The following is a 21,418-nucleotide window of genomic DNA, read 5'->3' on the forward strand; positions in this document are numbered from 1 at the left end:
CAACAAAGAGGCATTCGGGAGGAGGCTCTTAGGCACAACCATAGGGAGGCCTAGCCTCTCCTTTGGTAATGCTATCTTTTTTTTTTTTTTTTTTTTTTTTTTTTTTTAAATGAGCAAAATTGGCATGCTTTGTTTATTGAAGAGAAAGCAATTTTGGGTTTAGAAGATAACATTAATATACAGTCATATTTCTCTCCTACTGGTGAACATTTCCCAAAAGAATCAAATTTCCCAAGTAAATGTCAAGTGTGCTCTACAAAGCACTATTAATCAAACTATGAAATTAAATATATGCTACATTTTGGCATGTTGAATACTGACCCACTTTAAAAGCCAAAACTTTGCTACTTTAGAATATGAATGCGTTAATCAATGTGAATGCAAAGTAATGGAAAAAAATTTGGCATGGATTATTTTAAGTGTTCTCATTGCTTTAAAGGGGAAGCAGTAACATATCACTTTTCATTCTTATATATAGGCCTATGCTGCTGAATTAACCAGCAATATTGAAGGATTTCAGTGAGGCTCCCATTAGCAAGCAGGCTAGAATGTTAACTACAGCAGGTGTTATGATTTCCATAATCTTTTAAATACTTCAGCACAAAGTGATATTTTTCACGTGTCAGTTTAAGTCCATTCCAGGAACAGTTTGTTGGCCTTATCAGGAATTCATACTTTCCTCCTTGAATGGGAAGAGAAATCATTTTTATATAAAACAGAAACTATCTAAGTTTAAGGTAGTTTAAACAGCAATATAACCGAGTCTGCAGATATGTATAAGTCTGGGTTCACTGTCTGCCATAGATGCTCCTCCGGCACACTGTATGTACCTAATCATAATACTACTAAACTGTACTGCAATGATTTTTTTTTTTTTTTTTTAAATCATCATTTTATTGAGATATATTCACATACCACGCAGTCATACAAAACAAATTGTACTTTCGATTGTTTACAGTACCATTACATAGTTGTACATTCATCACCTAAATCAATCCCTGACACCTTCATTAGCACACACACAAAAATAACAAGAATAATAATTAGAGTGAAAAAGAGCAATTGAAGTAAAAAAGAACACTGGGTACCTTTGTCTGTTTGTTTCCTTCCCCTACTTTTCTACACATCCATCCATAAACTAGAGAAAGTGGAGTTTGGTCCTTATGGCTTTCCCAATCCCACTGTCACCCCTCATAAGCTACATTTTTATACAACTGTCTTCGAGATTCATGGGTTCTGGGTTGTAGTTTGATAGTTTCAGGTATCCACCACCAGCTACCCCAATTCTTTAGAACCTAAAAAGGGTTGTCTAAAGTGTGCGTAAGAGTGCCCACCAGAGTGATCTCTCGGCTCGTTTTGGAATCTCTCTGCCACTGAAGCTTATTTCATTTCCTTTCACATCCCCCTTTTGGTCAAGAAGATGTTCTCTGTCCCACGATGCCAGGTCTACATTCCTCCCCGGGAGTCATATTCCACGTTGCCAGGGAGATTCACTCCCCTGGGTGTCTGATCCCACGTAGGGGGGAGGGCAGTGATTTCACCTTTCAAGTTGGCTTAGCTAGAGAGACAGGGCCACATCTGAGCAACAAAGAGGCATTCGGGAGGAGGCTCTTAGGCACAACCACAGGGAGGCCTAGCCTCTCCTTTGGTAATGCTATCTTAATGTGGTTTTAATTTGCATTTATCTGATTACTAGTGAGGTTGATTACTTTTTCATGTTTTCATATTCATATATTCTTTTTGTGAAGTGCTCATTCAAGTATCTCATTTTTTATTTCTTTTTCCTTAGTGACTTAAAGGAGTTCTTTATATTTTCTGGATTGAACTCTTTTTATTGGTTATATGAGTTGCAAAAATCTCCTACTCTGAGGCTTGCCTTTTCACTCTCTCACTGGTGTCTTTGATGGAACTAAGGTTCTTAATTTAAATGAAGTTCAATTTAATTTATCAGTCTCTTCCTTTAGGATTACTGCTCTGTGCTTCCAATTTAAGCAGTCTTTTCTTACACCAAGGTCATGAATATATTTTCCTTTATTATCTTCCAGGGGCTGATTTATTTATTTATTTACTTATTTAACAAACTATTTTTTAGAGCAGCTTTAGGTTTACAGAAATTGTTTTGCTTTCCACATTTTAGTTTTATAATCCACCTGAAATTGATTTTTGCAAGGGGAGAGGTAGGTATCAAGCTTCATATGGATATCCAATTGTCCCAGCACCATTTACTGAGAAAACTTTCTCTCATTGCTCTGCAATGCCATCTTTATTATAAATCAGATGTATATAAATGTGTGAACCTGTTTCTGGGCTCTCAATTCTCTTCCAATGGTCTCTTTGTCTATTCTTGCACTGATAGCACATTGTTTTAAGTAATAGCTTTATAAAATAAATCTTGATATTTGGTGGATCAACTGCTCATGTCTTGTTCTTCAAGAGTGTCTTGGTTATTCTTAGTGCCTCGTATTTCCACATATTAGAATGAGCTTATCCAGTTGCATACACATACACAGTTGTGGATCAGTGTGTGGAAAACTGATATATTTAAAATTTGAATCTTCTAATCCATGAACATGGTTTATTCTTTCAAATAGTTGAATCTTCTTTAATTTCTATTAATAATATTTTATTGTTTTTTGTATAGATGTTTTGTATATTATTTCTTAGGTTTAAATTCCAATGCACTTGATTTTTTTGATACTATGATAAGTGCTATCTGCAGAGGGTTGAATGGTTGAATGGTGTCTTCCAAAAAAATATGCCCACGTCGCAACCCTCAGAACCTGTGCATATGACCTTTTTTGGAACAAGGGTCTTTAAAGATGTAATTAAGATAAGGATCTTGAAGTCATTCTGTATTATCCTGCTAGGTCCCAATCCAATGATAAATGTGTTTTTAAAAGAAAAGTTGTGAATACACAACTATATAATGGTACCGTGAACAACGGATAGTACACTGTGGATGATTATATGGTTTGTGAATAGATCTCAATAAAATAGAATTAAAAAAAAAAGCAGAGGGAAAAGGAGAAGGTCATATGAAGATGGAAGAAGAGGTGTGGAGTTATGCAGCCACAGCCAAGGATTGTCTGGAGTCACTAGAAGCTAGAATAGGCAAAGAAGGATTCTCCCCTAGAGCCTTTGAGGGTATGATGGCCTTATGACACCTTGATTTTGGACTTCTGGCCTCCAGAACTGTAAGAGAATAAACCATTGTTTTAAACCACTGAGTTAATAGTTATTTGTTATAGCAGCCCTAGGAAACTAACACAGTACCTTTTTATAATTTTGCTTTTTATAATTTTTCTTGCAGCTTTATATATAATTAATGTACTTGATTTTTTTGTATATTGACCTTGTATCCAGCATTCTTACTAAACTCAGTTCATCTATGTTTTTAAATGAGCAGGAAAACAGTATGCTTTATCCAATAAACATAATAAGTAAGACAGGAATTTAAAAAAGAGACCAGAAAAACCCGCAAAGAAAGACAGAAAGTAAGAAACAGACACTGAAGAGAAGGATAAAGAAAACCTGAATAGGAAAAAGATATGAGAAAGCCAAGCTTAAGGTCTTCTGTGATGTTGGGTTAAACTGTTTTGGTCATATTCTGATTTTTACTTGTGTTTTAATCACCACTAAAAGTTATAATCTGTTGTCCCTTGGAAATCAGAAAACTGGAGTGAATTTTTGAACAGAGGTAGGGATGACTGCTGGTTCTTAGAAATTATCTAGCAGCCTTACTCTTTCATTTTATAAAATTAGGACGCTGAGGCCCAAAGAGCTCAGCTCTAATGACAAAACTAAAACAATTCCTAGTCCAGTGCCCTTTGTACTCTATCAAATCACCATTATATATGATGTTTACCTCTTTAACAATTATCCACTGATTACAGTTTTTGAGATCTTCCTTTGTTTTTATCAGTCAACTTTTAATGTAATAGCCATATATTAGTCTATCAAGGGAGGAACTATGCACAGCTTGCCTCCCCAAGAACATTCTTGCGTCCACCAAAAAAAAAAGTACCTTCTCCAAAGGCATTCACATTTATATGGCAGAGAAGATGATATACAATGCCTACATTAACATATAGGAGACAGAAGCTTTTTAAAGAAAGTAGTACTCAGATGCACTGACTATTCTGCTGCCTCAATACATGAGTGAGGTGTGTCATTTCATACACAGGCCATCACGTGTAATACTAAATCTTGGCTGCAATCACTTACATTAGCATATGCAAATTTAAAGTATGTTCAGTGAAGATGTTGCAAAGACAGAAAATAACTGTCTCATAAATGAGATTGGTAAGAATAGCAGTAACTTTTAAAACATTTAACAAACCATTTTTCGGTGGACAGCAATGATGTAGCCTATAAAGGGGCTGTCAGGAAGAGATGGCATATGACCATTCACCATTCCATTTGTAAAGTTCTTCTCAGTTCCACATGGCACAACAGTGTTTGGCATTCCATTAGGGATGAATATTGGTCGGGGCAGGTCCCCATTGGTGGTTTCGGTGAACATTCCATTTGTTGACAGGGAAGAGGAGAAATCTACAAATTCAAAGATATGTACACCATCATGAACTTGTGGTACATTCATCTTTGCTCTTTTCTCAGGTATTCTGGGGACCCAGACCATTGATAGCTTGTGTAGTCCCTTTTAAACACAGGACAGGTAGAAATCATAATTCAAATAAGAATTTTAGATTGATTGGAAAATGTTAATTTTAGGTTTTACTTCCATAATTCATACCAACTTAATGACAAAACAAGAGTACTTGCTAGCAACTGCCAAGTTGGCTTTTCGCAGAAGCCTATATCAGCGATATGCTGTGGCAAACAAACAATTCTGCCACTTGTTTTCTTTTGGCTTTTCTCCACTCCTCTCAACATCCTCTGTCCAAAATGGTAACTTCTGGCCAGATGTTGCTTTTTTTTTTAATGTACAAATATGGAAAGATCAAGATATTTTATTACGTGAAATAAGCAAGGTGCTGAAAAGGGTTTACAGTGTGCTACTTTTGGTTTGAGAAAGGGATAAAAAGAAGACCATTTAGATTTGCTTGCATTCACAAAAATAAACACTGAAAGGATACACACAGGCAAAAAGTGGTTATAGGGTGGTGAGCAATAGGGTAGATGGAGACAGGTGGATAGAGGACTTCACTTTATACCTTTTAGTTGTTTTGATTTTTGAACCATGTGTATTCAAGATAATAAAAAGTAATAACATGATTATTCCATGAAAAAGATACCATTTTCATTATACACATCAACTGTTTAAAAGGAAAACACAAAGAAACTAGGCACACCCCACTGTGCCGTGATGGGCTCTGAAAAGGCAAAAAAGCGTTTAACAAACATTAATACGTCATACCCTCATTCAACAAGTGTTGCATGATGTCTCCTTGTTCTTTTTTTCCCCCAAATTCTTTTTAAATTAAAATTAAATTAAATTAAAAATTCATTTCCTCAGTTCCACTAGCCATATTTCAATAGCCATGGCTATTGATTGGACAGAATAGATTATAGAATATTTCCACCATCACAGAAAGTTCTAATGGATAGTGCTTCTGTACACAAAAAGCAACGTTAAATTATCCACCCCCCCACTCCCCATTAGTTCCACCTACTAAGTGCCAATGAGAGAAGCCTCTACAGGACTTAGGAGATGGTTCACTGTCTGGAGACTTTTTCTCTATGAAGCACTTTATAGTTTGGAAATGAACCTAATTATTAGCATTATAAAGGGGAAAAGATAACATGTATCAATGGCCAAAAGACATACTGAATTACCGTATTAAATCACATGTAATATTTGATAAACAGATTCCTGTTTAGTTATAATTATTTATGTTTTCTGATACTAGTTTCCCTCATACCATCTGCTGCTATATTAGGATTAGACAGAAGATTAAGAGAGATCTGAATTACAGTAGAAAGATTGGCTAATGATTAGCTATCTAACTTAGTCATGTAGTTTCTCTGGATTTTAGTCAGGTTCCTCAATTATAAAAATAAGGAATCTGAGACAAATAATCACTAAGGTTTCCTTCCAGCAACAAGATTCTTTTGCTCTAATATCCTCAGCTCAATCAAATATAAAAGAATGACAATCCTTAGACCGATATTTAAAGATGAGATTATGAAAAGAGCTGTAGTTCTAACTTACCTGTATGTATTGGACTTGAAGCTGAAATTGGAGATCCAGGGATAGGAATTTCAAATGCACACAGAAATCCACTCACTGCGAGTCGCACTTTTTGGTTGTCCTGAGGGAAGTTCTACACAAAAAGAAGCAAGATGAGAGAGGGGAGATGCTTCAGACAAAAGAGAAAATCATCTCTCTGATGCGTTTGAAGCGAATGTCTTAGCTGCCTTCACCAGTAAACCAAACAAGATGAATATTTTTTCTCAACTAAAAGATGAATGCTTGATAAAATAACTGAAAACTAACTTCACTGCCAAAGAAAACCATTATCCTTTCTCACAGTAAGGAAGGATGTTGACATAATTGACTTAAGTTTTATTCTCTGTTTTGAGCATCTAAACTCAAAACTCTCAGAACCGTCTTGTCTGTGCATTTCTTACAAAGAAAATGGCATGAGGTGGGAGTTTGTTCAGAAAACCCAGAGATGAATACTTTAAAATACAGACGCTCAATTTAGGATAGTCAATATATTTATTAGATTGTTTGTGTCCATTGCTGGTATGCAGGAAGAAGTGATTTTTATCAATTTGTCTTTATTCTTCAATTTCTTTGTGTGCTCAAAGGCCAAGTATAGATAAATATTCATAAATAAATACTTCCATAAATATACAAAATATTTTAGTCTAAGGGAAATTCTAGTGATTGAGGTGATACAGAAAAGCTGTCAAGTGTAGCAGCAGCAATCTGTGAGGGTAACCTATACTGGAATGACACAACTAAATCACTCCATATAGACAGCCTTCAGCTTAAATTATTTTCCTTCTTTAAAAATATCACCATCATTGTTACTACTTTATTCAGGTAGATAATCCTTTTAAGTTTCTGGGTTGGAAAACTTGATAGGTATTTTTTTGTTGTTGTTTAGTTTTGCTGTGTTTTAATATCTCCCTCAGTCATTTAACATAATTAATCCTACTGATGTTTTAAGAATTGAGAAAACTGGGATTTTTGAAGGATGAATCAAGAGTTTCCTAGAGAGAGTAGTTAATATTACCTTTATGTTGGAACCATGTACTTCTGCAAGAAGGATCTGCTCTGATTTAAGACCACAGAGATCACTCAGCTGTTTTTTTAAACCTGTGTACTTTTCATCCATATTCAGTCTTAGTCCGTAACGGATAGGGGTAGTACCATCTAATTTAATAACTAGTAAAGAGAAAAAAGGTTTTATCAGTAAAAGACAGGTTTCACTGAAAGCCTGACACTATATATAGACATATCTGTCTTGCAAATAATAAACATTTCAGTCTAGAATTTTAATTTTATACAAAAAATGCTACAATAGATGGTGTATGGGATAATGAGTGGAATTAATATTTTTTGACAGTCACATGATGCAGAAGTGTGAGTGACTTTGCAAGGTTTTTAAGAGACTTTCTAGCATGTTTGAAACTAAACGAGGATTCATAAGGATTCAGTGGGCATAAAAATGGCCTCATGTTCTAAAATCTCAACAACCCTGTGAAACATATCAAGTCTATGTTTGGGGTAAGGGTTTTCTCTTCAGGTATTAAAGACTGATGGTTCCCTGAATACTCTGTATTGTGGAAAAGGAAAGTTAGTTCATACAATAAAATATCAGTTCTCTTCTGCTGAGCCTTGATTACCCATTTTTGTCAGTCAGAGGCTTGAGTATTCCAAGTCTTTCAAATCTCACATCGTGCCTGAAACTAGACTGCTAGATTATTACATGCTGATTACTGATCTTTATATACAGATCTTATAAAAAGATAACTATACTTAAAATTCAAGCTGCTTAAATAAGGCAAAAGACAATCAAAGGATGTAGCTGATACTCTCACAAACACTGAGGACTGGCGGTTTGTTATGCTGAGCCCTCTATCTTGGGGCTTGCCCTTATGAAGCTCGTTACTGCAAAGGAGAGGCTAAACCTGCTTATAATTGTGCCTAAGAGTCTCCCCAAGTACCTCTTTGTTGCTCAAATGTGGCCCTCTCTCTCTGGCTAACCCAACCTGGCAGGTGAATGCACTGCTCTCCTCCCTACATGGGATCTGACTCCCAAGGGTTTAAATATCCCTGGCAACGGAGGATATGACTCCTGAGGATGAATCTGGGCCTGACAACATGGGATTGAGAACATCTTCTTGACCAAAAGGGGATTGCAAAATGAAACAAAATAAAGTTTCAATGGCTAAGAGCTTTCAAAAACCATTTTTAGGTTTTAATGTATTGGAATAGCTAGAAGTAAATACCTGAAACTATCAAACTCCAACCCAGCAGCCTTGACTCTTGAAGATGATTGTATAACAATGTAGCTTACAAGGGGTGACAGTGTGATTGTGAAAGCCTTGTGGATCGCACTCCCTTTATCCAGTGTATGGATGGATGGGTAGAAAAATGGGGACAAAAACTAAATAAAAAATAGAGTGGGAAGTGGGGGGATGATTTTGGTGCTCTTTTTTTATTTTTATTTTTTATTCTTATTTTTACTTTTTCTGGTATAAGGAAAATGTTCAAAAAATAGATTGGGGTGATGAATGCACAACTATATGATGGTACTGTGAACAGTTGATTGTACACCATGGATGACTGTATGATATGTGAATATATCTAAATAAAAACTGAATTTAAAAAAAAGACAATCAAAAGAGTCAGTTTTTCAGAATTTTGTGACTTACCTGTTATTTCTAAGTGCATATAACTGTCCATTGGTAGTGGCAAAGACAAAAAATTGAAAGGGTCAAATCGGACACTTATATGTCCACATGTCTTGCACTTGACTTGGGATCTTAGCTGCCCATGAAACAAATCCACAACAATTGATCTATTCCTTCTCAGATGGTTGTCCCAAGCCTAGCAAGGAAAAAGATTAGAGAACTTTTTGCCCCCAAAATTCAAAAGATAAGATGCATTTTTAAATAAATTCAGAAAATGGTTATATTTATGTGACAAGAATATAATCCTTAGTCTTCATTTAAAATATAAGTTTCCTGTCTACAAATATACAATTTAGAGATGTAATTTAAAATGTACTGTCTACTGAGAGAGTTAAGAAAACCAGTTATTAAACAGAATGTGATTTTTTCTGCTCAATATATCAAATATTTAATTTGTATGGAAAACCTCACTTTTTTTCTTCAGTCTTACCAAGGTAATAATGATAAGTATCAAAGTTCCTTGTCCATTAAAAAGCATATAAAAATGCCTATAGGCCACTGTATACATTACTTTAGCAATGATTGGCACACCTGAGATTCCACTGAATAATAATTATTCCTGCACTTCTTCCCATAAAGTTTACAATAGGAAACAGCACTATTTCTCTGATTTCATTAAAGGTTATTTTGTTTTAGCATTATTGCACAAGAATTAAGCAGAGATATATAAACTCCTTGCATTCACAGTAAAATTATGATCACAGAATAGTTTAGCTTGCATTAAGCTCTGTCACATTCATTTGTGGCAAGAACAATTAATGTATTGCTTACATTAGAAACTCAAAACTGACAAACCTCTGCAGCTACTTCCCAGTCTGGTCGGCCATCACTGTCCTTCAGTTCCACATATGGTTTCTCGTGGACTCGGTTGAGATCTTCATGAAGACCATCCAAGAGAAAAGCCAGAAGTTCTTGGGAATCTTGTTGCTGGAACCCATTAAACCTGGGAGCATACTTTGCTATGGTCCACTATAAATATAAGAAGAAACGAAGTCATTATTCTCTTCCCCATGAAATTTGGAATTAACATGCCCCGTAAATTAATAACAGGCATCATAAGAAAGTAAACAGTATGGTATTTAATCTGCCTCTATTTCAGCAAATAGATTTTGGATAATCATGAAATCTTTCTAATCTCAATCTCAAAATGACAAAAAAATGAAGTATTTGGCCAATACAAGTGAATTCTATTTCAGTATCATATGAGGAAACTGAGTTCTTTAGGCACACAGATTTTATAAAAGAAATACTAAACAGCATTTGCTCACACAGAAATATTTCCGTTCTATGCAAGATTTTCTTTCATAGTTGACTTTTCTAGTCTTGTTGCATTCACTTTTATTATTAGAGGCAGAACAATCTAGTGTTTAAGTGTGAATACATATTAGCTTACAACCTTGGACAAGCTATTTAACTGCTCTGTACCTTAGTTTCCTGAGTTGTAAAATGGGGATAACAACATTGCTTTATATTATAGGTTTATCTGGAGGATTAAATGAGTTAATAAACATAAATTAGAATAGTGCGACAAGAGGTAAGTAGTCAAATTGTTGCTATTATGATTATTAATTTTTAATTTAAAAAGCTTTTGTCTTGTTTATTTTTAAACATTTTCATTTAAAAATTTTGCCTTGTTTTTAATAAAGATAATAAATAATCCTAACCTTCCTAAAATCCACTACATACAGTATTAATGTAAAACTTGTATCCATTAAATTACATTCTTTCTGCTACTCTTAAAAATTCTACAGATAAAACTAATTATCTTAGTGATGTTGAAAATTTACTGAATGTAATTAGTTTGACTTTGAGGCCCAGCTTGGAGTTACAATACTGCTAATAGTGAAAAAAGAAAGGTTCATTATACATATAAGTAAGATATCTGAAAAATCTGAAAAATGAATGACATCCCAAATTTCGAATATGCCTTTGATCTTTTCTTACCCACCATATCTACAGCAGTGTTTACTTATCTAAATAAGTAAAAGCATTTGACAGCTGGTTTATGCCTGGTGAAGGATCCAAAAACATGAAACTAAAACAAAAAAGTTAAGTACAGAAAACATGTAGAGAAAAGTGATTATTTTAAAAACTTTAAAAATTAAATACTTTTAGATCATTTTAATCTGCTTACCCGAAGCTTTAATGGGGCAACATTCTTCTGAGTTCCACTCCAAAGTTCCTGTACTAAATCTCCATAACATTTAGCCATATGTCCCTTCATACCAATGGGATTTGTCCTGCAAGTTTGAGAGGAAAATTTTTGCCAAAGATTCTCATAAATCATAATCACATAGGCAGAGAAAGAAACTTCTAACATCTATTTTATCATATCAAAATATTTTCTTTTTAAAAAAACAGAAGTATCCTTGGCCCTTATTTCATATTAAATAGGACAAATAAGACAGGATTCTTCTCTCCCAGGGTGAAGAAAGAGGCGAGTATGGTGATATTAGGTTCATATCAAAGTCTCAGAAGGTTAAGAGGCCAATGATCAAGAAAGATTACCTGTTGAGTTCATAAAGATGTCTCCCTGAGATAAAATACTGTGTTAGTGGTTGTGTGTTACTAACACATTGGATGCTTGAGTTCATGAAGCATGTGTTTCCCAGGTTACTCAGACCTGTGGCTCCCTTTTCCGTAGGAACTGGAACAAACAATATGAGAACTGGAGTCTACATATAGCACTATACCATAGAAAACCTGTATTCAATGCAATGATTTTTGTAACTATTTTAGTTTGGCTGAATGGGGATAAACTTTCTCTACCTGGTCTTTCAATGCTAGAGTAGAGAAGGTTTTTCATGGAGTGTCTTTGGCAATCATGGTAATCCATGCTCATTTGTAATCCAGAAGCAGAAATTATTCTCTTTAATTGCTAAGATATTTTTTAGAATTCAAACATTTCTTCTTTCCTAGTATTATGCCTTTATAATCAAATAAATTATTTACTTGCAGAGTTGGAAAGAAATTGATTTATAATTATAAATCAATGATTCAGAGCTCTGGGTTTACCAACATCAAATGCTGCTTCACAGGGGAGAAAAAAGAGGGGGCCTAATTACTCCTGAATGAAAAAAACAAAAGATGTCACCACTTCAGCAACTGAGAGAAGAAAATATAAAACAAAGAAAAAAGAATAAATTTAAAATCATTTCTTTAAAAAATAACACACTGGAGACTTACCCTTGTGTCTATCTATTTTACTACTGTTTGCTATAAAGGACATCTCTTCAGGCCAACTCATATCTTTGTTGCGAACTGGAAAGACAGAGATAGAAGTATGTTAATTTTTTTATCCATCTAATTCAAGCCCACTCATAACTGCTTCTGTTTAAAAACAAAAAGAGAGACGTTCTTATTTCTAAATCAGAAACTGAAAAAAAATCAAGTTAATTTTGGTATCTGGTTTGAATACCATTTCTATTCTTTATTTTGGAGTCTGTACAGTCACTTGATTAGAATTAATAAGCTATTCCTTCAATTACCTAATCAATTCAATTATACTCAACTATCTTCCGAAGTAATTAAAGTCCAGATACAATGGAATTCCTTAAACTTAACACATTAAAGGTCTTACAATTCTTTCTTATTGTGACAACTGTCAGAGTAATCTATTCATCTTAACAAAAAGGGATTTTTAAAAGTTTCCATGAATCTTGATGGAAAAGATGACATGTGTCTGCCAGAGTGTAAATCTATGTGTGACTATACAAGACTATACAAGTAGTTCTGTTGGTGAATGGCCAGTGTTGGCAACTAAATGATAGCCTGTGCCACTAACTATGCAAACAAATTGGTCTCCTTACTGAAAGTCAAAGACGCAGCTTGAAAATTTTAAGAAACTTGTAAACCTGTAACTGAATTAACTCGTTTCTACCCACAGTTCCCGCCCCTTGCTGGGCAATGAATGTAGACATGTTTTATAAGCCATGTCTTTATTAAAAATATATAAAAAATTTTATGTTTGGTAAGTACTATTGAGAAATGAAACTTTCAAAAACAATTTTTCTTTTAAAGCAATCTAAATAGTATGTAGGACTACTTAAGGGCTCAATGGATTTTCTTGACCATAAGGAACATAATTATCAAAAATAGTTAACTGTCTTGGGAAAAATTATTAACTGGATTATTGGTGAGCAACTAAATCTTTAAACTCTTCCCTTAAAAATCTAGCATAGATGCTGCTTCCATCTTGTACCTTCAATTACCAAGTGCTGTTCATCCTGGATTTTCAAATATTCCAATCTATGATCCTCATCATCCAGAAGAGTAAGGTAATTCTGTGAGGAAGAGGAATGTTTTAATTAATTTGGTGAGTAAGGGTGAAACAAATGAAGAAATAAAAATGAATCATAATTAAAAACCATCTTGCAGGTACAGAACTCATGACACAGAAATCTCGCATGTAATTGTTCAGAAATACTAATAATTTAGGTGCCAAGTAAGGAAAAGGCAACTTATACTTCATAAACATATTCTCTATGACCTTAAAAGAAAAATTATACACAATTTGGGGCGACCAGGAGAAGATTCATCACACATCAACCCAAACGTCATTGAGATTTAGATGTTCTGAAGAGCTTGCAGAAAAGAAATTCTCTGGTACCTAATGAAATTCAGTAAAAGTGCTGAATGAAAGGAGAGGCTAGGCCTCCCTATGGTTGTGCCTAAGAGCCTCCTCCTGAATGCCTCTTTGTTGCTCAGATGTGGCCCTGTCTCTCTAGCTAAGCCAACTTGAAAGGTGAAATCACTGCCCTCCCCCCTACGTGGGATCAGACACCCAGGGGAGTGAATCTCCCTGGCAACGTGGAATATGACTCCCGGGGAGGAATGTAGACCTGGCATCGTGGGACGGAGAACATCTTCTTGACCAAAAGGGGGATATGAAAGGAAATGAAATAAGCTTCAGTGGCAGAGAGATTCCAAAGGGAGCCGAGAGGTCACTCTGGTGGGCACTCTTATGCACACTTTAGACAACCCTTTTTAGGTTCTAGAGAATTGGGGTAGCTGGTGGTGGATACCTGAAACTATCAAACTACAACCCAGAACCCATGAATCTCGAAGACAGTTGTATAAAAATGTAGCTTATGAGGGGTGACAATGGGATTGGGAAAGCCATAAGGACCACACTCCACTTTGTCTAGTTTATGGATGGATGAGTAGAAAAATAGGGGAAGGAAACAAACAGACAAAGGTACCCAGTGTTCTTTTTTTTTTTTTTTTTTTTTTTTTTTTTTTTTTTTTTTAAATGTCAATTTAAAATTTTAATATTAAGGCAGAGACAAAATATAATTTTAACATTGTTTTAATCAAGTAACGTAGCTGTTTGAGAAACGGTGTTTTTAAGACAGTTGAAAAGAGCAAAGTGAAGAGATTATTAAGATAACCTCTGTGAATAAAATTCAGGTTATGTGAATTTGAATTTCATTAAGTTTGGCACCAGACTGAACACTGGTCTAAGCCAATATTTTCTTAGTGTTTAGAAGTACTGAACACTTTTTCCTTCAGATTAAAAGAAAAGCTTTATAACAATATCATTAGCTTGACCCTGGGTATTCTGAGTGCAACTTAGTTTAGGCCACCAGTATCGCCTATAGAATTTCAATTAACGAAAACAAACTGGCATTGCAGCAAAGAATTTGAAACCTAGGTGAGATGTGAATTTGCAAAAACTTGTCTTTGGTGACAACACACATTCCCTCCAGGTTCAGCCCCCAGTCTAGTCTCACCAGATTCTATCAAAAGGCAGCTGGAGACCAATTCTTATTTCTCTAGTGAGACTGCTAGGTTTCAATTCCTTAAAACATCTAACAAGGTTTTATTCTATCAAATGTTTGTATAATTTCAATGTGAAACTTTCTTACATACATTTGTTATTAAGGTCTCATTAAAATCTGTGAGATGGGTCACAAAGGATTAAGAGTCATGAGAGGTGAATGATAGAAACCAGTGCTCCAGGTAACAAATGCGCCCTATGGATTCTTCATTCCCACAATGTACTTCTCATGGAAAGGGATAAATGCAGTAAGATTTTACACCTTGAAAAAAGACAATTAAGATACAGTCACAACCCATTCCAAGTGTGTTTAGCTAATTGGGCAAGGAGTTCACCAAGAAGTTTATCAACTTCTACATGTTCAAATCTAAAGCCCTGGATGGGTGGGTGAGGCCCTGTCACCTGCACCCAGTGACCATCATCACAGATTTCTTGGGTATCTGGCTATATTCAATGTGAAGCAAACATTATTCCAAGTCTTACACCAAAATATAGGCTTTGACTTCTAAGTACGCTTTTAGCTTAATTTTCTTTAAATAAGACATTTTTTTGGAGGGAAAAAAATCAAGTTAGAGACATAGTAACACTTATTTTGGCAAGATTGACAACCAAATCTAAAAAGCATAAACTATGTCCAAATGTAAAAGGCATTAAAAAACAGAACGATAACATCAAGAGAAAAAACACAGTGAACAAAAAAGATGCAGGATATTTAAACATCTTGAAACTGTATTCTAAACAATCAAAGTAAAAACTGAAAATTATACTCAGTTTTTGCTAGGAATTATTAAGTGCACCTTTTCCTGCTTCCCCCGAACAAAATCATAGCGCGTGCGTACTATTTAATCATACCCCCAAGTTTGAAGAGTTTTCTCTCAGTACAAAAGCAATAGCTACATACATCTAAGATGCTTATTTGTTGATGTAATAATTTCCCTGGCTCTGCAAATGTGCACACGACTTCAAAGACTACAATTTTGGGCAAGTGTACACAAACAGAAAACAAAACATTCAAGTTTCAAAACCTGCTGTTAAAATTATGACTAGGATACTCAGGTTATTTTTACTTCTCACACAATACAGGCATTGCACTCCCATCTGATGATTACTGGTCCACCTTGGCCCGGGAAGAATGTCCATTACCACATGCCAATTTGAGGGATTAAAGAGAAAACTTAAACTATTTCCGAATGCCTGAATTAGGTAATTAATTGCAAGTAAGTTTAGGTTTACATCCTGCTGAAGACTCTTTTACAGTCTCAGCATAACAATACCATATCTAATAGGCTCCAAAAATGCTAACAGGTTAAATGATGGTGCAACAGATTAAAAAGGAGCCAATCATTTTAGCTTAAGTCATTCAAAGCCAAAAATCTGAAAAATGACCAAAAACAAATCTTTATTTGCTATAACTGTATAAATGTGATCCATGTGTCCAACACTAGGTTTTCAAAAGGAAACATGCTATGAATAAGCAAACTACATTTGCCCACTGTTGTGTATGGACTCCCTAGATGTCTCATTGGGCTTAATTACAGACCACTCACAGTAAAACATTTTTAGTATAAAGTGTAGCATGATGTTAAGCCATTTTAGCTTTTGCACATACATGTTGCACTTCTGGCTGATAATGCAGAAAAATTTGCAGTATTACACTGTTAAGCTAGGTTGCATCCATCACTTTAAATGGCATCAATGTCAATGTCATCATCCTTGTTGTCAGACTTCACTGTTTCAACTTTAGGTACACTGGCAGTCTTCGAGTACACCACCTCAATGTTCTCATCTTCATCTTCCTCTTCACCACCAGAAGATTCCTCCTCTGCTTCCTTCAACCACTTTATAAATGGTTCTGCTTTGACACGAATCTCTTTGGCAAGTTCCTTTGAGACATATTTCTTAGAGGCCTTTTCTGACCAGCTAATGATGACTTCTTTTTTTTTTTTTTTTTTTTTTTTTTTTTTTTTTTTTTTTTAGAGGAGAAAAGAATTTATTTACGATCTTGCAAGATGGGGCGTCCAGCCAAACACGCGGAAGGCTGGCGCGCCAGAGGAAGAGAATGGCGATGTTTAAATCTCCTACTCCTAATTCGCAAGTCCCTCCCCTGTTTCCCCATTGACTGGGTACTACAGAGGTTACAGCCTATCCGAGAACATTAACTAATTCATCTTTTGAGATTTTAATTTGTACAGCCAATCCCAGAGAGCCAACTAGCTCATTATTGAGATTTTGAACTGATTAGCCAATGCCCCCCCCCAAATTTTTATTTTTTTGCTGTGAGTTCCCGCCTCTGATACTACCTCATGTCTCTTTACATCAGGCAGATTCTCTCTTCTCTTTGTCTGGGGCTTGTTTAAACTGGTTTTGCCTCCATTTCCCTTATTCCATGCTGTCTCTATGTGAAAACGAAACTTATTCCTTTCTTACAGATTCCCTCCTCTTTTTTTTTAAACACTTTTAGTTTTCACATTTTAGATTCTCAAATTTGCTAAGGGCTTTTTTTACATTCCTCATCATAGGGATCTTTCTTATTTTTGATTCTAGTGGTTTTGATGGCTTTTTGAACTAGCCTTTGAGCACACGGGATTATGTAGCACCCAGCTGTTATAAACATTTTGGCTGGAATGATAAGGAAAATTAAAATAGATGTTGCAATTCCTTTCCATTTCTCGAACCAATTTTCCAACCATTCTATGAGTGGGTTGTTAATGCTAGAATTCTTTTCTAGTTTCTGAAATAAGGCTGTTAAGCCTTGTAGGGCTTTGGTGATAGTTCCATTAGGTGCAGTTATTATTGGGGATGAATGTGCGACAATTTCCCCCAACTATAGCACAGATGCCTCCTTTTTCAGCTAGCATTATGTCTAGGGCCATTCTGTTCTCCCATGCCATTCGGCTAGTGGCATCTAACTGTTCTGCTATTTTTTTTAATGACATTCCTGGTATAGTTGATAAATTTTAGCTGATGATTGACATTTTTATTGATGGTGACCCACCAGAATAAGGATGATTTAAATTCTGCAGCTAATTGATTTCTAGCTTTAAACTCATTAGGAACTTTCTGGGGAACCCCTATACTATCTACAAACATTTTTTTATTGAAGGAACTAGGTACACTTTGTACATTTTTCTTTTCTACTTTGCCTTGGGTTGGTACTTTATTACTTTCAAATGCCAGGGTAAATGAGATAGCCAATTGAACCAGAGCACAGGTTCCTCCCCACCTTTCAGGTAGTGTTGGCCAGAGGATGCCCTTCCCACAGTACCACCAGAGGTCTGCTCGGGATATAGTTAGGCTGGAGAAGTTGCCAGTACTATCCTTGCTCACATTCCACACCTGTGTACACAAAGCCATGGTACCAAGATTCTGGAGCCCTTCTTCCCATCTGGAGAGACAGGCAGAGTGGTTTCCGGGACCAAGGTGAGACGCTGGTATGGCTTTGACACTTCCCTCCTGGACTGGAGGGAAAAGGGAGGACAATGTACTACAACTTTCACCAGGAGTAGCATTTTGAAAGAGGAGTGTTATACATTTAAACTCCCTTTCATGCTTTTTTATCCCCAAGGGGAAGGGCATAATCTGAACAGTGGGTTGTTTGGTTGCACAAGCAAACAGTTACTGCTGTTTAGACTCTGGGTGGTATGTTTGCCCCATTCTACCCAGGCATTTGTATTTCCATAACCTGTCTCTATTTATGTGGTTTGCTTTAAGTCTTTGGCCTTAAGTATTCTAATGACCTTGGGGTCAATTTGTACTGGAGAGTTAAATTCCAGCCAAGTTTCCCTTAATGGTTTTTCCTCCAACCTGGGTTAAGACCCATCCCTCATACTGTGTGGTCCACCAAGCAGTGTTCTAAGGATAACAGGGGTTAGGTGTCTCATAAGTTATACTCTCAAATGTTCGCCCCCCAACAATCTTGCTTTCTATTTGAACAGTCTGCTTACATAAATGCTTATATTCCTCTCTCAGTTGTTGCTGACGTTTTAGATTTTTACAGCTCATTACTTGACAAACATCAAATTGTATAGTTTGAGACTTTAAGCCTTTGACTATACTTATAACCAGCTTAGCAGAACCTGTTACTCCTTGAATATAGAACATTATGATCAGCATAAGCAATTTCATCATTAAGCTATACACAGAGCACAATGCAAACATAGGGTTTAATCCAGCCCTTTCTCCCTTCTAATATGTTCCTTTAACTGTTGCCTATTTAAAGTGATCCTTAGGGGATCTGAGGTAGGAGTCACTTTCCAGGATTCAGGTTGAGTTGCTGGATACTTATCGTCTGGTTCAGGCACCGGTCCCTTCACTCGTGTGTAATGAGTCCAGCCTCTTTCTGCCGTTCGGACTGCCGTCTTAGTTGTCAGCAAGACTTGATAGGGTCCTTCCCAGATCAGTTGAAGTTTGGATTCTTTCCACGACTGGATCAGAACCCAGCTGCCAGGCTGATGTCAATGGGCAGCAAATTCAAGAGGCAGGGTCTGAGCCAGCAGTCCACGGTGCCTTTTTTTTTTTCATTTTTCACACTATTGTGAAACTGCACACAATTGCCCAGCTTTAGAGTACACACAAACTAGTATACGCTTGGTCCGTGCACGGAGTTGCCTGGTTAACCAGAGGCAGGCCTTTTCTTTTTCCCCCTTTTCTCATCCACAACCGGCAGATCCAAGCATCTGGTCTCGGGCCCTTTAGCTGCCGGAGATGGGCCCCCAATGGCGGAGTCCGAGACCGCTCAATCAGCAGGGCGCGCCTTCCCTTTGTCCACCTCGGGGGTCCCCCTCCGAAGCTTTGGATCCCGGACGAGCCCCCAAGTTGTCGGAAATAAAGTGGTACCTGTAAGGGAATAAACGCTCTCTCGGTTCTGGAGGAGAAAAGAATTTATTTACGATCTTGCAAGATGGGGCGTCCAGCCAAACACGCGGAAGGCTGGCGCCTAATGATGACTTCTTCTTCCAAAAGGTCTGCATCATACATCTCCTTCAAGATATGTGGAATCTTGGAGATAAGCTGAGCTTGATGCATGGCCACCACACACTCCAAACCATGAAGAAGGTACCGTTGAGCCTTTTTGTTGTTATGACAAAATCGTAGGAAATGGCGCCTGTATTTCTTAATTTGCTCCCTAATCTTCTCATTAAAAAGAACTTCCGTCAAAACAAGAGGGCCCATGGCTTTTACATCCAGTCTTTCTGCTTCAGCAACAATTTCTTTGTCAGATGAGTCAATAATACCCTCTTCTTTCTTTTTCTTAACAAAATCAAACAGGATGTTGACCCGCTCTTCAACAGTCCTTTCCAAATCATCACTGAGAGTCAAAACTTTTGCATGGTCACTGATTTCATCCATTCTGCGCCTTTGAGCTTCCTCAGTTGTATCTTCTCCCCAATCATCATCCTCCTCTTCTTCCATAGCATGTGGAGGAGGACTGATTTCATTTGGTGGTGGTGGTGGTGGTGGTGGTGTCTCACTGCTAGATACAGAGCCATTTTCCTTGTCTTTGCCCTTCCTATTTTTCTTTTCCTTTTCTTTCTTTCCTGTACCACTGTCACTATTCTCAGGTGGGTTTTTGAGAATGAATGTGCAGAGTTTATGATGTGTGTCAAGCATGCCTCGATAACCACAGGCTTTACAAGAATTACCTATTGTTTGCTTCTTTGGATTGACATGCAGATCTGTTTCAGGATTCTCACACTCAGGACAAAGAACAAATTTTTTAATGAATCCATCCAACATGTCTTGCAGCTTATTCGCCTCATGAGATCCATTGACAATGTAACGGTCATTCTTAACATCAAACTGGGTCTGTGCTCCCAGCTCACAACCAAAATATTTGGTGGGATACGTTGGAGGCCGATTAAGTGCCTTTGCAACGTCAACCATGTTGACTATAACTGTCTTGATTCCATTTCCTTTGCCCTCAACCTTGGCGATCAGACGGGGCATCTTGTAGCGATAGAACTGGTCTGACACGCTGCGGTTGACGTTGACAGACATTTTGGCTTATTAGTGGCTTTATCAATAAGGTGAAGAGATCTTTGATTGCAACTTTTTGGTATCTTCTGTCTGGAGAAGAAGGGATGACATAAACGACTGCAAGAGTTCTCGGTCTCTGACATGAAAAAGTTTTCGCCACTGAGGCTGTAAGCTTCTTGCTTGTGTGCTATGTTTCCCCAATACAGGTACCAATGGCTGCGCAACAGCTTTCAAAGAAACGCTTCGGCAGCTGGACACATTCCTCTCGCTGGAGAACGCATTAAACGCGTGAAGAAGACCCCGGACCCCACCGCCGACCTCCACCTCGGCCGAGAATTCTACGCGAACACGGTCGGCCCGCGCGCGGGTCCCCATGGCTACCACAATCACGGGCGTCTGGCGGGTGCTCTCGGGCCGCGCCGGGTTGCTCTCCCCCGTCCCGGAGGCGGTGGGCCCCTGGCGCGGCTCCCCCCGGCGCGGCCGCCCCGCCATGTGCGCCGCGCGCCGGCCTCCGCGGCCCCGGGGCCGGGCCGGGGGCGCGGGCGCCAACCCTCCCGCGCGGCGGTGACTCACAAACGCAGCCCCAGTGTTCTTTTTTACTTCAATTGCTCTTTTTCACTTTAATTATTATTCTTGTTATTTTTGTGTGTGTGCTAATGAAGGTGTCAGGGATTGATTTGGGTGATGAATGTACCACTATGTAATGGTACTGTAAACAATCGAAAGTACGATTTGTTTTGTATGACTGCATGGTATGTGAATATATCTCAATAA

At 37.2% G+C, this 21,418-nt stretch overlaps 2 protein-coding genes across 6 annotated transcripts in view; both read right to left on the minus strand.

The window, feature by feature from the left end:
• The window catches only part of USP32 (ubiquitin specific peptidase 32), a 333,441-nt gene that overhangs the window by 28,115 nt on the left and 283,908 nt on the right, over positions 1–21,418 (minus strand). For all 5 annotated transcript variants that reach the window (XM_037809640.1, XM_037809643.1, XM_037809642.1 and 2 more), the window contains 9 exons: positions 13,091–13,172; positions 12,076–12,150; positions 11,398–11,536; positions 11,024–11,129; positions 9,685–9,858; positions 8,851–9,025; positions 7,206–7,357; positions 6,173–6,284; positions 4,340–4,551 (listed from right to left, as the gene is read on the minus strand). In XM_037809640.1, the coding sequence (XP_037665568.1) occupies positions 4,340–4,551; positions 6,173–6,284; positions 7,206–7,357; positions 8,851–9,025; positions 9,685–9,858; positions 11,024–11,129; positions 11,398–11,536; positions 12,076–12,150; positions 13,091–13,172 (1,227 nt within the window). The remainder of the gene's footprint in view (positions 1–4,339; positions 4,552–6,172; positions 6,285–7,205; positions 7,358–8,850; positions 9,026–9,684; positions 9,859–11,023; positions 11,130–11,397; positions 11,537–12,075; positions 12,151–13,090; positions 13,173–21,418) is intronic.
• On the minus strand, positions 14,182–21,120 carry LOC119514081 (eukaryotic translation initiation factor 5). Its single transcript, XM_037809646.1, has 2 exons — positions 19,605–21,120; positions 14,182–16,588 (listed from the first exon to the last, which is right to left on the minus strand). The coding sequence occupies exons 1-2, from the start codon at positions 20,663–20,665 to the stop codon at positions 16,351–16,353; spliced, it is 1,299 nt and encodes a 432-aa protein (XP_037665574.1). The 5' UTR covers positions 20,666–21,120; the 3' UTR covers positions 14,182–16,350.

This window comes from Choloepus didactylus, chromosome 18 (genome assembly GCF_015220235.1).
Source record: "Choloepus didactylus isolate mChoDid1 chromosome 18, mChoDid1.pri, whole genome shotgun sequence".
Taxonomy (NCBI): Eukaryota; Metazoa; Chordata; class Mammalia; order Pilosa; family Megalonychidae; genus Choloepus; species Choloepus didactylus.